The 16,970-nt window shown below is 38.4% G+C and overlaps 1 protein-coding gene across 1 annotated transcript in view; it reads left to right on the top strand.

The window, feature by feature from the left end:
* Positions 1 to 4,331: 4,331 nt before the first annotated feature.
* The window catches only part of LOC113066346 (cadherin-7), an 88,972-nt gene continuing 76,333 nt past the window's right edge, over positions 4,332 to 16,970 (top strand). The window contains exons 1-3 of the mRNA XM_026238255.1: positions 4,332 to 4,463; positions 14,201 to 14,646; positions 16,032 to 16,326. Of these exons, the coding sequence (XP_026094040.1) occupies positions 14,413 to 14,646; positions 16,032 to 16,326 (529 nt within the window). The 5' untranslated portion in view covers positions 4,332 to 4,463; positions 14,201 to 14,412. The remainder of the gene's footprint in view (positions 4,464 to 14,200; positions 14,647 to 16,031; positions 16,327 to 16,970) is intronic.

Here is a 16,970-nt window from a genome sequence, read left to right as displayed (position 1 = left end):
TATCATTACTTACCTATAAGGCCCTAAATGGTTTAGCTCCTGTGTACCTAACTAGTCTTACACCACATTACAATCCATCATGCTCCCTAAGGTCACAAAACGGAGCTGGATTTTTGGTAGTTCATAGGATAGCAAAGTCCACTAAAGGAGGAGGAGCTTTTTCACATTTGGCTCCCAAACTCTGGAATAGCCTTCCTGATAATGTTTGGGGTTCAGACACACTCTCTCTTTTTAAATCTAGATTAAAAACACATCTCTTTTGCCAAGCATTCAAATAATGTATCTCTTAAACTGTGACTGCAGTTGTATCTGATCAAATGTGCATTCTTATTCTTTAGCTTTGGTTAAACGAATTAATTTTACTTTGTTGGAACAGCAGCTATGCTAATGATGTCTCTATTTGTATCTATGTTTTGCCACAGGATTTACACAAGCTCCAGTCTGGATCCAGAACACCTGAGAAGAGATGATGCTGACCCTCAGAGGACCCCAGATGATGCTAACCCTGAATCAACAAACAGAACTAACAAATATTGATACAAGTGTGACTGCATCATATAATAACTGCCGTTAATAATGTTCATCATCTGGCTGACTACATCTAGTATAAATTTTATGTGCACAAGTCAAGTCAAGTCACCTTTATTTATATAGTGCTTTAAACAAAATACATTGGAAACGAAACTCCATCGGTGACAGAATGGAGAAAAAAACCTTGGTAGAAACCAGGCTCAGTTGGGGGCCAGCTCTCCTCTGACCAGAGAAACCAGTAGTTCAATTCCAGGCTGCAGCAAAGTCAGATTGTGCAGAAGAATCATCTGTTTCCTGTGCTCTTGTCCTGGTGCTCCTCTGAGACAAGGTCTTTACAGGGGATCTGTATCTGGGCTCTAGTTGTCCTGGTCTCCGCTGTCTTTCAGGGATGTAGAGGTCCTTTCTAGGTGCTGATCCACCATCTGGTCTGTATACGTACTGGTTCCGGGTGACTGCAGTGACCCTCTGATCTGGATACAGACTGGATCTGGTGGCTACGGTGACCTCGGAATAAGAGAGAAACAGACAAATATTAGCGTAGATGCCATTCTTCTAATGATGTAGCAAGTACATCGGGTGTTATGTGAAGTGTTTCCGGTTCTGGTTTACCTAATTAATGCAGCCTAAAAATCATTTAACAGATTTGGATATTAAAAGCATATTAGTATGTTATGTGTAAGCCAGGTTAAAGAGATGGGTCTTTAATCTAGATTTAAACTGCAAGAGTGTGTCTGCCTCCCGAACAATGTTAGGTAGGTTATTCCAGAATTTAGGCGCCAAATAGGAAAAGGATCTGCCGCCCGCAGTTGATTTTGATATTCTAGGTATTATCAAATTGCCTGAGTTTTGAGAACGTAGCGTACGTAGAGGATTATATTATAAAAGGAGCTCATTCAAATACTGAGGTGCAAAACCATTCAGGGCTTTATAAGTAATAAGCAATATTTTAAAATCTATACGATGTTTGATAGGGAGCCAGTGGAGTGTGGACAGGACCGGGCTAATATGGTCATACTTCCTGGTTCTAGTCAGAACTTTTGCTGCTACTACCTCTGAAAAACCCATAGATATGAAGCTGGATATGTGCGATGTTAATGTTCAAAAGCATCACTTTTCAAATCTCACATCATATTAATATTGTTTTGAAGGAACAACATGATATTCTTCAAGTAATTCTGCGAAAATTACACTTTATTAATTTAAAGTGTAAATTTGTGTGAAAAGTAATAATAGGTGTCAGAGTTTTACTGGCTCTAGTCTTCATTTCTTTTGTGAAACTGCAGTGATATGTACTTATTGGTACGTATTTCGCATCTCGCTAAAATGTGCCCCCAGGTATGTTTCTGCCATAAGACCGGGTAGGACATGGTTTAATTCCACGCTGCAAGCTGTCATATGTCTGGTTCCCATGGTCTTGTTCTGATGGGTGACAAGGTTTTCTGTTGCCAGAATGGCTAGAGATTTGAGATTGCAGCGGACATGAAGGACTATAATGTAATAAGAGCTTGCATAAGAACTGAGAAGCTAAACCATTCAGTACTTTATAAGTAATAAGCAAGATTTTAAAACCTATACGATGTTTGATAGGGAGCCAGTGCAGTGTTGACAGGACCGGGCTAATATGGTCATACTTCCTGGTTCTAGTAAGAACTCTAACTGCTGCATTTTGGACTAGCTGTAGTTTGCTTACTAAGCGTGCAGAACAACCACCCAATAAAGCATTACAATAATCTAACCTTGAGGTCATAAATACATGAATTTAATGTTTCTTCATTTGACATTGAGAACATAGGTTGTAACTTAGATATATTTTTCAGATGGAAAAATGCAGTTTTATAAATGCTAGAAACATGGTTTCAAAGGAAAGATTGTGATCATATAGCACACCTAAGTTCCTAACTGATGACAAAAAATGAACAGAGCAGCGATTAAGTGTTAGATAGCATTCTAGACCATTACATGTACCATAACCTTTACATACAGTTATTTTTTCTCAGAATTTGACAGTAGGAATATAGTAGTCATCCAGTTTTAATTATTTATTTATTTTTATATCCCGATGATATCGCCCAAGGGTAATGTGTAAAGTGTGAAAAGCAACAGTCCTAGTACTGAGCCTTGTGGTACTCCATACTCCAGTTGTGAGCAATATGATACTTAATTCACAGGTATGAATTGATGATGAAAAGTACAATTTGCAAGCAGATCTACATGGCGTCAGTTGTCAAATTGATGAAGATATTTTCTTAATTTACAGGTGCTTTTTTCTATTTGCATGTGTTTTTTTTTTAAATAAGTTTTATTTGCAGCGTATTGAGCTCTCTCGGCACTATAGATCTAGCAGTTTTTAGAGCGTTTTTTTTTTTTTTATAAGTAGAAGTACTTTCCCAACATACAATATGAAATACTTCTAGTTTTGTTTAATTCCAGCTGTGCTTCATTCTCCCAGCTGCTCTATTTAAGGTGCCAGTGTGCTCATTATACCTTGGTTTCGGACTAACCCTTTTTCCTTAATCCTCTTTAAGCTTAAAGGAGCAACCTTATCTACAGTGCTAGAAAAGAGAGAGTCAATAGTTTTTATAACACCATCAAGTTTTTCTGAGCTATTGGATATGCTGTAGAATTAAGAAAAGTCAGGAAGATTATTTTCCAAGCAGTCTTTTGTTGTAAAAGGATTTGAATGTGGAGTAGACTAGATAATGATCAGAAATATCATCACTCTGCTGCAGAGTTTCCTTTGCCATTAACATCTATTCCAAGTGACAGTCTTAAATCTAAAGCATGATTAGGAAAATGAGGAGGCCCTGACATGTGTTGACTAACCCCAATAGAGCTCAGAATGTGAAATTATGTGAAAATTAAATCTTTTTCATTATCAAGATATTAAAATCACCAACAATTATGACTTTATTTCCAGCCAGCACAAACTCAGATAGAAAATTAGCTAATTATTTAAAAAAAAAAAAAAAAAAAAAAAAACGTTATGGTGCCCTGGTGGCCTGTATACAGAAGCCAGTACCAATGTAATCATCAGGTTTTAGCCAGGTTTCTGTTTTCCTAGCACATCCACGACATGATCTGTGATTTACAAAAAATCTGATCATTTACAAAAAGTTCTTAAAGGGATCTAACATTCATTAAGCCAAGCTTTATCACTTCTTCATCTGTATTATATATGTTTTTTATTTTATTTTTTGAACATCTATTAAATTAGTACCCTTAAATTTGTATGGACGTTTTTAGTATTTGTTAGTTCCAGGATCAGACATAGTCTCTATAAATTAAATCTAGTTGAAGGAGTTTATGTGCTGATAACTCATTATTATTAATTGATTATTAATTGTAAGAATCAGCTTTAACTGAATGAAGGAACAGTGATGCAAACTGTTGGCATCTTATTAGGCATAAGATTAAAATCGAATGTATGTATATTGTTGCAAAAAAAAATCCTAGATTGGGAAGGAGCAAGAAACCTGTGCACATTTAAACATAAAACTTACTAAATAAACAAAAACAAAACTGAAGTAAAAGCAGTAGCTGCCACAGACGACTGCCACATAAACCAATCAACAATGACTCCAGGTCCATTTTTTGTATGTCACTAACTCTAAGTTCTTCGACACTCATCCTGAAAGTGAAAGTGACGTGACATACAGTCAAGTGTGGTGACCCATACTCAGAATTCATGCTCTGCATTTAGCCCATCCAAAGTGGACACACACACACACACAGTGAACACACACACACGCACGCACACACACAGGCGCCGCATCCTCTTGCACAGTCTCAGTCTCCATGCGTGGCGCAGCATCAAATGCCTGAGAGGATTTTTACTCGGCTCTCTGTCACATCTTGACTTGATCTGAGCTTCAACACGGATCAGATGAACCCAAGCACCTCTGATGCCACCTGCGGCTGTTTCTCCACATTCGGTGAGTGCTCTGCATGTTTGTGATGAATAATTATAATGGGTCCACACTTCTGCTAACGGACATTCAAATCCAGAAAGAAACAAACAGAAAACACATGGCTTTAAATTATGTCTTCAAAACTGAATTCAACACAAATGTTGATAGAGTTGAGAGATCAGGATTTTTCACATCGTCTAAACCTCATTACAAGACTTGAAAGCACTGACTTTTTGTCCCTTCAGATGTTTGATATGTGTTTATAGTTCAAACAGTATGACAGACTAAAATATGCTTTATTTAATGTTTATTTGCTGATTTCATTTTAATTTCTCATTGATTGATGAGTAAGGGGTGCGTGGGGTGTGAGTGCTATGAATGTGAATTAATCTCACTGTATCTTAAGAGACATACATAACATAGTTTAGCATATGTCTTAAATAATCAGGAGGGTCTTGAACATTTAATATGAATAGTAAAATATGTGTTATGTATATGTATCATAATGATTCAAATGCAAACTTGTTGTATCATTTATGTGTACTTGTTTGCTATATCTTTACATTAATGGACACAAATTAAACTATAAAGGGATATAAATTAGAAGCTATATAATTTTCAAATTATTTTTTTCGCCTCGCCATTTTTTCCCTTTTTAGAAGTTATAAATGAACCAGACACATAAAGCCTATCCAGACTTTTAAGGCAGATTTTTGCACTAAATGGATTTTGAATGCACCTTTCAAATAGTGATAACAATAATATTATTAATAATAATCATTAATATTTGTTACTACAAATTAGTCATTAATTATTGGCTTTGGCAGAAATAACCCATTCTCATATCCTTTCTTTTAGTAATTTTTTACTTAATAAAATATTATTAGAATGTAAATGTTGCTCAATAGAAAATGCATCCTTATATCGTTTGTTTGAAACCTTATCTGCCAAAAGTGCCATCTTAAAAAAAAAAAAAAAAAAAAAAAAAAAAATGCTCCTGAAAGGAATTGTCCTAATGTAAGAAATGTGTTTTATTCAGAAATAACTTAATTGAAGCGTAAAATGAGATAAAATGCTGTTTTTGTCTATATTTAATATTGAATATTATATTTTGAATACACACACAATCCATTTGTGGATTTCTGTCGTAGCATAGCTGTCATGTCTCTGCATGACAGTGAGCATTTCTGGATGCTGATTGTTATATGATAAACAGTTTGGGTGATTATTAGTTTATTCTTTTCATGTGTTGATTAAAAAATTCTAGGACAAGGATCATTGTACTAGATACATATTTAATAATGAAAAATATTTTTTTATCAAGTCATTAATACAATCTACTTAAATCTTTCAACTAAATGTAAAAAAGTAAAGAAAAGAACTGCCGAAATTATAATAATAGCAGTGTTTTTGCTATTTAACTTTACTGAAACAGCATAGAGGTTCACCAAATGGAAGAGTGTATTTAGTTTAGATTTGATATATGATACTTTTTTTTCTTTGATGGATATAATAACATCAAAATAACAGTGTTACTTTTGAACAGTAAATTAAACAATTACATTTTTTAATAGGGTTCCTTACATATGTTTCCCAGGGTCCCTTAACCATGTGAGCTTCAGTAACAGCATAAAGATAAAAGAAAATACAAAACAAGAGAAAGAGTGATTAAATTCTAAAAACAACTTTATCCTAAGTGCGATGAATGTTCTTAATATCATGATTAAGAGATATAATAAATTGTTTAATTATTTTTACCGGCACTGTAGAAATTGTGTTCTTTGTGGTAATTTTCAGATGTATTTGTTGTTTCTCAATCAGAGTTTCTGAGATTGGTTCATGAACTTCAGTTGCTTTAATAGCAAAGGCACAGGTGCTGAATCTTCCTTTTTTTCTCGTTATACATGTGATATTTGAGCGGAGGTTCCTATTAATGGAAAAGAAGCAATAGAAACTAGCAAGCTGAATCCGAAGAAATGACAAATATTTTATTAGAAAATGACATTAGAGAACACATGATAGTATTAGATTCTGCTTCAAATCAAGGAGGATGATAAGACTGATGGCACATAACACATCTGAGCAGTCCTGCTGGATATTTGCAGCTGCTGCTGCTGCTATGCTTTTTTGGGGGAGAGTTTGAGTCCCAGGATGCACTGATCATTATACTTTACACTGTCCTTCTCACTGTGATGATGCTGACCATCACACTGACCGTCACACTGTCCATCTCACTGTCCATCTCACTGTCCTTTCACTGTTAATCACACTGTCCATCTCACTGTCCTTCTCACTATGATGATGCTGACCATCACACTGTCCATCTCACTCTCCTTCTTACTGTCATCACACTGTGATCTTGTTGTCCACCCCAAAGTCAATCAAACTGTCTATCTCACTGATCATCACAATCTATCTAACTGTCCACCTCACTGAGCATCTCACTGTGATCACATTGTCCTTCACATTGTCCATCTCACTGCCCATCACACTGTCCATTAGACTAACATCACACTGTTTATCTCACTGCCCATCAAACTGTCCTTCACAATGACCATCTCACTGACCATTTCACTGTGATAAAATTGTCCTTCATATTGTCCAATACACTGTCCATCTCACTGTCCTTCTTACTGTGATGATGCTGACCATCAGACTTTCCATCACACTGTCCATCACACTGCCTATCAGACTGACTATCACACTGTTCATCACACTCTCCATCATACTGTCCATCACACTCTCCTTCAAATTGTCCATCACACTGTCAATCACACTGTCCTTCACAATGACCATTTCACTTCCCATCTCACTTTTATCACATTGTCCTTCACATTGTCCATCACATTGTTCATCACACTGTCCATCTCACTATCATTCTCACTGTGATAATGCTGACCATCACACTGTTCAAAAAAACTGATCATCTCACTGTCCATCTCACTGCCCACCACAATGTCCATCTTACTATTCATCACACTGTCCATCTCACTGTGATCACATTGTCCATCAATGTCAATAACACTGTCCATCTCACTGATCATCGCACTGTCCATCTCACTGTCACTCTCACAGTGATAATGCTGACCAGCACACTGTCCATCACATACACTGTCCATCTCACTGTCAATCTCTCTGTCCATCAGACTGGCATCACACTGTCCAACTCGCTGTGATCACATTGTCCATTACAATGTCAATCACACTGTCCATCTCACCGATCACCACACTATCCACCTCATTGTCCATCACAGTCATCTTACTGTCCATCAAACTGTCCATCTCACTGTCCATCTCACTTTGATCACATTGTCCTTCATATTTCCATCAAAATGTCCATCTCACTGTCATTCTCACTGTGATGATGTTGACCATCACACTGATCACAACACTGTCCATCTCAATCTCATCTCACTGTCCATCAGACTCACCATCACATCGTCCATTTTACTATCCATCACAATTTCCATCTAACTGAACATCTCACTGTGAATTCATTGTCCATCACAATGGCAATCACACCGTCCATCACACTGTCTATCTTATTGTCCATCACACTATCTCACTGCGATCACATTGGCAATCACACTGTACTTCACAATGACCATCTCACTCTCCATCTCTCTTTGATCACATTGTCCTTTACATTGTCCATCACACTGTCCATCTCACTTTGATCACATTGTCCATCACACAGTCCATCATACTTTCATTCTCACTGTGATGATGTTGACCATCACACTGATCATCACACTGTCCATCAGACTGTCAATCTATCTGTCCATCAGACTGGCATCACATCTCGTTGTGATCACATTGTCCATTACAATGTCAATCACACTGTCCATCTCACCGATCACCACGCTATCCATCAATATCAGATATTTCATGCCATAGCTAACACATTTGTGAATATTCTGAATAAAAAAGGAAAAATGACATAAAAAAAGATCATCATTCATTCAGCGCTGTTGCTGCTGCGGTGTGTCACGTGACAAGCAATGACGTGTCACCATGGAAACTCCGCCCCCCTCCTCTCGTGCGTGCACGCTGGCTTTAGCGGTGCATTCAAGGGCACTCGTAAAACTGATGTTTGTTGTGACTGCCAGAGTTGTATGCAGGGCAGAAATCTATATCGTTGCTTTTTTCGATAGTAATATCTTGAAAGTTCATATCTAGATATAGATACGATAACGATATATCGTTCAGCCCTAACACTGACCATCTCACTGCGATCAGATTGTCAATCACACTGTATGTCACAATGACCATCTCACTGTCCATCTCTCTTTGATCACATTGTCCTTTACATTGTCCATCACACTATCCATCTTACTGTCACCCTCACTGTGATGATGCCGACCATCACATTATCCATCACATTGACCATCTCGCTGTCAATCTCACTGTCCATCAGACTGACATCACTTTGTCCATCTCACTGCCCATCACATTGTCCATCCTACTATTTATCACACTGTCCATTTCACTGTAATCACATTGCCCATCACAATGTCAATTACTCTGTCCCTCTCACTGTCCATCTCACTTTAATCACATTGTTCATCACACTGTCATTCTCACTGTGATCACATTGCCCATCACAATGTCAATCACACTGTCCATCTGTCATTCTCACTGTGATGATGTTGACCATCACACTGATCATCACACTGTCCATCTCAATGTCATCTCACTGTCCATCACACTGTCCATCTCACTGTCCATCAGAGTCACCATCACACCGTCCATTTTACTATCCATCACACATCCCATCTTACTGAACATCTCACTGTGATCTCATTGTCCATCACAATGGCAATCACACTGTCCTTCACACTGACCATCTCACTTCGATCACATTGTCCTTTAAATTGTCCATCACTATGTCTATTTTACTGTACTCCCCACAGTGATGATGGTGACCATCACACTGTCCATCACACTGACCATCTCACTGCCCATCACACTGTCCATCTTACTGTTCATGTTACTTCCAAGATGGCGGCGCGTCCACACGCAGCGGCTTCTCTCTGTCCCGACAGAACGGTGTTTTCGTGTTTTTTGTCTTGTGAGTCGCAGTGTTTTTGCACATTGTCGTCGCGTCTACCTGTCTGTAAGCGCAAATACAGTCGCGAGTTTCTGCTCGATGTCGGCAGAACCGCATTTTTACAGTTAAACTCCGCGCAAGCGGAACAGCTGCGGGATCTCGATCTGCTACGGAGGCCTTCACCATCATCGACCCCCACTACTGCATCTTGCCCGCAGCGGAGGCGCCACAAGCAGCGTGAGAGGAAGCAGAAGAGGGGGAAGCGCGGAGGTATCCGGGCTAGGCTAACGGCTAACCCACACAAGCCATCTGTCCCCACCATCGTTCTGGCTAACGTACGCTCGTTGGACAATAAACTGGACTACATTCGTTTACTACGCTCAACTCAGAGGACTGTAAGAGACTGTTGTGTTTTTGTGTTCATGGAAACATGGCTCAGCAAAAGCGTTCCAGATGGCGCTATTCAGCTCGACCAGCTGACGTGCTATCGAGCGGACAGAGCTCTCGTCGCGGGAGGAAAAACCCGCGGCGGCGGGCTTTGTGTTTACATCAATGACGCGTGGTGCCGCGATACTGCTGTGATCAGCAAACACTGCTCAACCCTGGTGGAGTTTATGATTATTAAGTGCCGGCCGTTCTATCTGCCGAGGGAATATACTGCTATACTGCTCATTTCAGTCTACATTCCCCCATTCAACATCACCAGCAACAGGAACGACGCACTTAATGAACTGTACCAGCACATCAGTGAACAGCAGACAGCACACCCGGATGCTTTTCTCATCATAGCTGGGGATTTCAACCATGCTGACCTTAAGAGTGTGTTTCCAAAAATACACCAGCACATCAACTTTCCAACATGAGGTAATAACATTTTGGACTTTGTTTACACCACACAGAGAGGAGCTTACAAAGCCCTCCCCCTCCCCCTCCCCCACCTCGGAGTCTCAGACCACATCACTGTTATGCTAATGCCTGCATACAGACCACTCATTAAAGTCGCCAAACCAGTTTACAAACAGATTAAAGTGTGGCCAGAAGGATCATCAGAGATTCTTCACGACTGCTTCAACACAACTGACTGGGACATGTTTAAACAGGCTGCCACATGCAATAACACCACTGACCTCCAGGAGTACTCAGAGACTGTTACTGCCTACATCAATAAGTGTATTGATGATGTAACGATCACAAAAACTATCACTGTCCAGGCCAATCAGAAGCCATCGATGAAGGGGGAGGTCTACAGACTCCTGAAGACACGGAATGCTGCCTTCAGAGCTGTAGATGAGGTGGGCCTGAGAACAGCTAGGGCCAACCTGTCCCGCGGCATCAGAGAGGCTAAGAGACAGCACTCGACCTGACGACCAAGAGAGCTGACAATTGACCATCACTTAATTTACCATCACCTCGCGATTGAAAATGTGACACTGATATGACAGTTCAACAAACAAAAAAATAGTTTTGGTCTATTTTAGCAGCAAAAATAGATCCGATGAATCCATACAAAGATCACAACATAGCGCATCTCACAGACACACTCTTAATCGTGTTTTGAATGATTTAGTGTTTTGAACAAATCGTTTGAGTCAAAGATTCAATGACCCATTCATAGAATCAAACATGCCATGTACCTAAATAAGATGTTCACCAAACCCATCTTGAGTGTTTGCTGCTGAAAAGCTCTTTTTTTTAGTTTCATCTATCCATAGAAGCCAGTCCCATTTGAAGTTCCAGTCGTGTCTGATAAATGAATATGCTGGAGTTTGTGTTTGGATGAGCTAGGAGAATTTTTATTCAAACCCTCCTAAACAATATGTGGTGATGTAAGTGCTGTTAAACAATTTTTTTTAAGGTTTTCTGACAGCGAGACTCAACTATTTTCTGCAATTCTCCAGCTGTGGTCCTTGGAGAGTCTTTAGCCACTCAAACTGACCTCCTCACCACACATTAGGATGATATAGACACACGTCCTCTTCCGGACAGTTCCGTAACATTTTCTGTTATTCTGTTAATCATTTTGCAGACAATTCAGATTTATTTTTTATTTTAATACTAAATGATTGTAGTCCTCGTGTATGTGTGTGTGTGTGTGTGTGTGTGTGTGAGAGTGAGAGTGAGAGTGAGAGTGAGTGTGTGTCTTAGTCGCGTGGGAAGTTTTAGCTAAGTGTAGCTAAAAAAATTACTGGCTAGGGCTGAGATTTTATATAATCTTTAAAAAGAATGTTTGTGGGTTTAGTCTTTAAAAAGACTGTTGGGGTTCTGTAGTAAAGGCCTATGTAATTCGAGATTGATAACAGAGCGAGAGCTGGCACAAGTGAACTTGGCAAGAGACTAGACTAGAGTGAATGGAGAGCTATGTCGTGAGTCAATTTAAATGCAGTGATTTATTTATTTTTTATGAGAGTGAGTGAACATTAACATAACTTGCACCCCGCTCTGTAAGCCAGGGCGGGAACAGCGGCGGCCATGCGCATGCGTGATTCATTTGCAGCAAGGATGTGGAGGGGTGTGTGTGTCTGCTCTCTGCTCTGACTGCAGGCTGGGAGTCTGGGACTGCAGCGCAAGGCAACTGAGACCGCCTGTGAGTGCTTTTGGACGGGAGAGGGGCTCACGGCAGCACCCGCTGCTCGTTGAGCACAGTAGGCCTAACTGCAGAGTGATTCATACTTTCGAGTCTCCAAACACCACAAAAGTCTCCAAAAACATCAGTAAAAGTCACTGGATTTGTCGCTTTTGACAAAAAAAAAAAAAAAAAAAAAAAAAAAGTCGCCAGGAGGATGATGTGTTATAATCAGTGCTTGAGGTGTGTGTGGGGGGCTGGCGGTTCTCTCATTGCATTGGCAAATCATGATATTTTTACAGTGAGAAACAAGACTTGGAGATATTGCTGTTACAACAATTTATTGTTATTTATTTATTAACAACATAAATGTATTTAAACATGTTTGTGTGTGCGTGGCTGCGTGCGTGTGAGCATTTCCAAAAACTAAAGGAAAGCTGTAGCCTATATTCTGACTAGTTTATTCGTTCATATATATATATATATATATATATATATATATATATATATATATATATATATATATATATATATATATAAAACTAAATACGACCTCACGTTTGCAGCCTCTGAAACCTCCGTCCGTCATAAAAATTAATTCGGATGTTTCGATTTTCTGCATTTTTCGCATCCGTAGCAAATATTTTGAGGGGTGTTTTTGACCATTGAGAGCCACCAAATGACGAATATGAAAAAACGAATACGACAATTTCGGACTCGGGGTGCAAGGACCTTAAACTTTTGAGGTTTGCGCAGCTTCTCGAGGAGAAATCAAACAAATGAGAGCCGTTTTCTAAAGTCTATGAGTGCAGCACACACAAGTAAACTAAATTGACATACTGCAGTTAAATTTCAAAATTTGGTGTTTTTATATTTCTAACATTTGAATACAGTTCAGCAACATACATCACACGACCTGATGACCAAGAGAGCTGACAATTGACCATCACTTAATTTACCATCACCACGCGATAGAAAATGTGACACTGATATGACAGTTCAACAAACAAGTTAATAATATTAATTCACTTACATTTTAGACGAAATATTGACTGTTTTGGTCTATTTTAGCAGCGAAAATAGATCCGATAAATCCATACAAAGATCACAACATAGCGCATCTCACAGAAACACTCTCAATCGTGTTTTGAATGATTCAGTGTTTTGAACAAATCGTTTGAGTCAAAGATTCAATGACCCATTCACAAACATCTGTCTCATTCTGGATGAATCGGCCGTTTGAACGAATCGTTTAAAATGAACGACTCAATGACTCGCTTATAAAACCGCATCACCTGCATTTGCGCTCACTATCGACAAACCAATCAAATTTGTTCAAAACTTCTTTTTTTTTAAATCAGTCCAAACACATTTTAATTTTTATTCAAGAGTTATGTATATACAAAACTATAAATTTTATGACAGTAGTTTAGTGATAATTTTTTTTTGCAAATTTAAAAATTTTTTTCAGTTTTTTTTTCCTCCTATCCTGTAGCCTACTCGCGCCCCCCCTGGAGAGTGTCCGTGCCCCCCCCCACCGGTTGAGAACCAGTGAGTTAGAGGAAGTGGTCCTGCACAGCTGCTTTGTTTCTGGCTGCATTTCTGCTGTTCAGCACCACCTGCTGTCAGAGAGTGAATGTGTGCTTTGTTATTCAGTGCATATCTCATTCGAGCTTCTTTACATGAGAGTGAGCAGTGGTCATGTGCAATGTGACCATTTGATGGGAAATGTATAATTAAAATGCATTTAAAAATGGACTAATTTGTAATAATTAATTATTCACGTTAACAATATAATGCATGTTGATATTCGTGATATATCACATTACTGAATACCGACAAATTTCTAGTCACAATTTCGTCATTACTGACATTTTCCTGAATCCATAGTTCCTGTGAATGTTCACAAACAAAAGCATGGCAAAGGTGTGTGTTTGAAACACCTGAACTCAACCTGTGATTCAGAAGTGAGCTATTACTAGTATCACACCTAAGAATCATATAGCAACATTTTTAGCAACACCCTGCTGTTCACTCACAACATCAAAGCTTTTCAGTGGTGATTTCCTTTTCCAAACACAACTTTTCTTTAAAAAAGTTGATGGCAGATTCTCTCACTGATGTTTTATCTCTGTCTTTCTCTGACAGGTGTCAGTAACTCCTCATGTAGAAGAACCGTGAGGAAATCGTCTTTTTGAATGGCCTCATTATAATCACAGCTCAAGGATTTCTGAGCATCAGAAACTTTGTAAAAACCACAAACTACAAGGGTTTGACATTTCTTTCTCTGCATTCCTGTGATATTTCAGAACATTTGGGTTTCTGTTTTGTTTCTCAAATCCGCCGTGGTAATTCGTTATATGGCCCAGATGAGTTTTCTCATATGCAGCACTGTCTGGTTTCTCACTGCCCATCTCCTGCGAGACAACATGAGCTGCTGGGGACTGAAATCTGCTGACAGGACCCCTGACCGACCCCACAGTGACCCCAAATATTCATGGGATGCCCTGCAAAGACAGAAACGAAACTGGGTTTGGAATCAGTTCTTTGTGCTTGAGGAATACACAGGGACTGATCCTCTGTATGTTGGCAAGGTAAGATTTCTACTCTCATTTCTTACATAAAAGTGTTGCTTTAAAAAAAAAAATGTCATGATCTTCCCCAAAGTTTAGTGTTTAGAATCATGAATAAATGCAGTCAAGTCCTATCCATCAAATACAGGTAAGTGTTTGAATCTTTCTGGTCATGAACTTATGCACCATTTGCAGTGTAATGTGCCACTACTAAGTGTACACATTACACTGTAATACCCATGGAAATGAGTGCTGAAGAAACATCAAATAGTGCAAAGACCCTTCAGTGATCCACAATTTAACACATTTTTGTTGTCAATTGCAGAAAATTGCAGTTTTAAGAAAATCAGCATGTTATAATGTAAAGCTTTAAAAGTTCGTCAGAGTAATGCAGTGGTTGTAGAGAGAAGACTCCACATGGAACTGGCATAAATCTTAAAATAGTACAAACTTTTTGCCCTTTTATTTGTGCTGCAGGGATTTATTTCTGGAGCTTTTTGACCTTTAGCTGTAAAAATGGCATCTCTTGAGGAAAGTCTGTTAATTCTGCTCCTCTGCCCTTTCATTGATACTAAGTGTCATTGTTCATTGACAGCGGTTCGGTCAGAAACAGTCGTTGTCCTCACGTCAACCAGTGGCTCAGAAAACACTTTCTTGGAAAAGAAGGGGGAAAACTAACCCAATTTTTTAACGGATAACAATCAATTAATTATTTTTTTCCTAAATATAAAATGGGTTCCCATCCAAGACTGGATACTTATATGTATACAAATAATTTATAACACTTTCTGCATCCTCTAATGTAGTGTAAACTATTCATCACTTGTAAAATTGTTAATTGTTAATTGTTTATTGTCTTTTCTGAATCAGACACAGTTAACACGTTTCGTAGCTTTATATTTTAAATACACTCTGTTAGCTTAGATAATATAGAAGTTTAATCAGGTCTAGTTGAGATATACAGGTCCATTTCAATAAATTAGAATGTTGTTGAAAAGTTACTTTATTTCAGTAATTCAACTAAACATTTTTAGTGAATTGTTGGCCTTCTGTAAAGTATATTAATTTACTGTACATGTACTCAATACTTGGTAGGGGCTACTTTTGTTACCTTTAATTACTGCTTCAATGTGGTAATTTATTGAGATGCACCTATATATCACGGAGGAACACTGTGCATGCAGTCCTGATGCATTTATCTGTATTATGCCATAAAGACAAATATGTAGAAAGATAATCCTTTTGCAGCATAGTTTGCAAGCTGTTTTGGACTAATACATACGTTTTAAATGCTGAAATGTGTTCTATAGTACTTTAATTTGCTGTACTGTACAATTTCAGAGCATACAACAGCTGAAGTGTGAGTTTTGGTTGTTTGCAATTCATGTGCTGTATGTCTTTCACAGCTGCATTCAGATGTGGATAAGAGTGATGGAAATGTCAAGTACGTGTTGACTGGAGATGGGGCATCTTCTATCTTCACTATCGATGAGAAAACCGGGGACATCCATGCCACCAAACGCCTGGACCGAGAGGAACAGGGTTATTATACTCTGCGTGCTCAAGCGGTCGACAGCAAAACCAGTGCTCCGGTGGAGGACGAGTCTGAATTTATTGTGAAGGTCCAGGACATCAATGACAATGAGCCCAAGTTTCTGGACGGGCCATACACTGCAGAGGTGCCTGAGATGTCTCCTCTTGGTATGTTTGTATAATTCATCTTTGCTCATTTTCAAAAGCTTGCGGTTACTTTCTCTGAAAGCCACTTTTAAAATACATCTGAAAAATTGTTAAGGATTACCTTTCATAAGTTTGTGCTTAATGTTTCAAAAGAAGTCACTTCTGCTTACTAAGGCTTCATTTATTTGATAAAAATTGGTAAAAACAGTAATATTGTGAAATTATCTGTTAAAGTGTAATGTATTTCTGTGATGCTCCGCTGTATTTTCAGCATCATTCCTCCAGTCTTCAGTGTCACATGATCTTCAGAAATCAGAATAATATGATGATTTACTGCTCAAGAAACATTTCTGATTATTATCAATTTTGAACACAGTTGTGCTGCACAATATTTTATTTTTCAGGATTCACAGATGACTAGAAAGTTGAACAATGTAAAAACTGTAAGGTGTTAATTTCTGAGTAAAATTTCCTGTTTATCCCCTATGGATACTAACATTTAAGAATTTAGCATTTCTATGATCTTTCATTGGTAACAAGCCTGCACAAGCTCATGGCTACAGTTCATTATCATCATTACAGGATTGTATGAATTAAAAAGAGGATTGAAACTATTGACTGTTTTCTCTTTATATTAAAGCACAGAATTATATGCGTTTACTCCC

The sequence above is a fragment of the Carassius auratus genome, chromosome 49 (assembly GCF_003368295.1).
Source record: "Carassius auratus strain Wakin chromosome 49, ASM336829v1, whole genome shotgun sequence".
Classification (NCBI taxonomy): Eukaryota; Metazoa; Chordata; class Actinopteri; order Cypriniformes; family Cyprinidae; genus Carassius; species Carassius auratus.
Note: the sequence above shows the minus strand (reverse complement) of the source record. Positions and strands in the feature narration are given on the sequence as shown.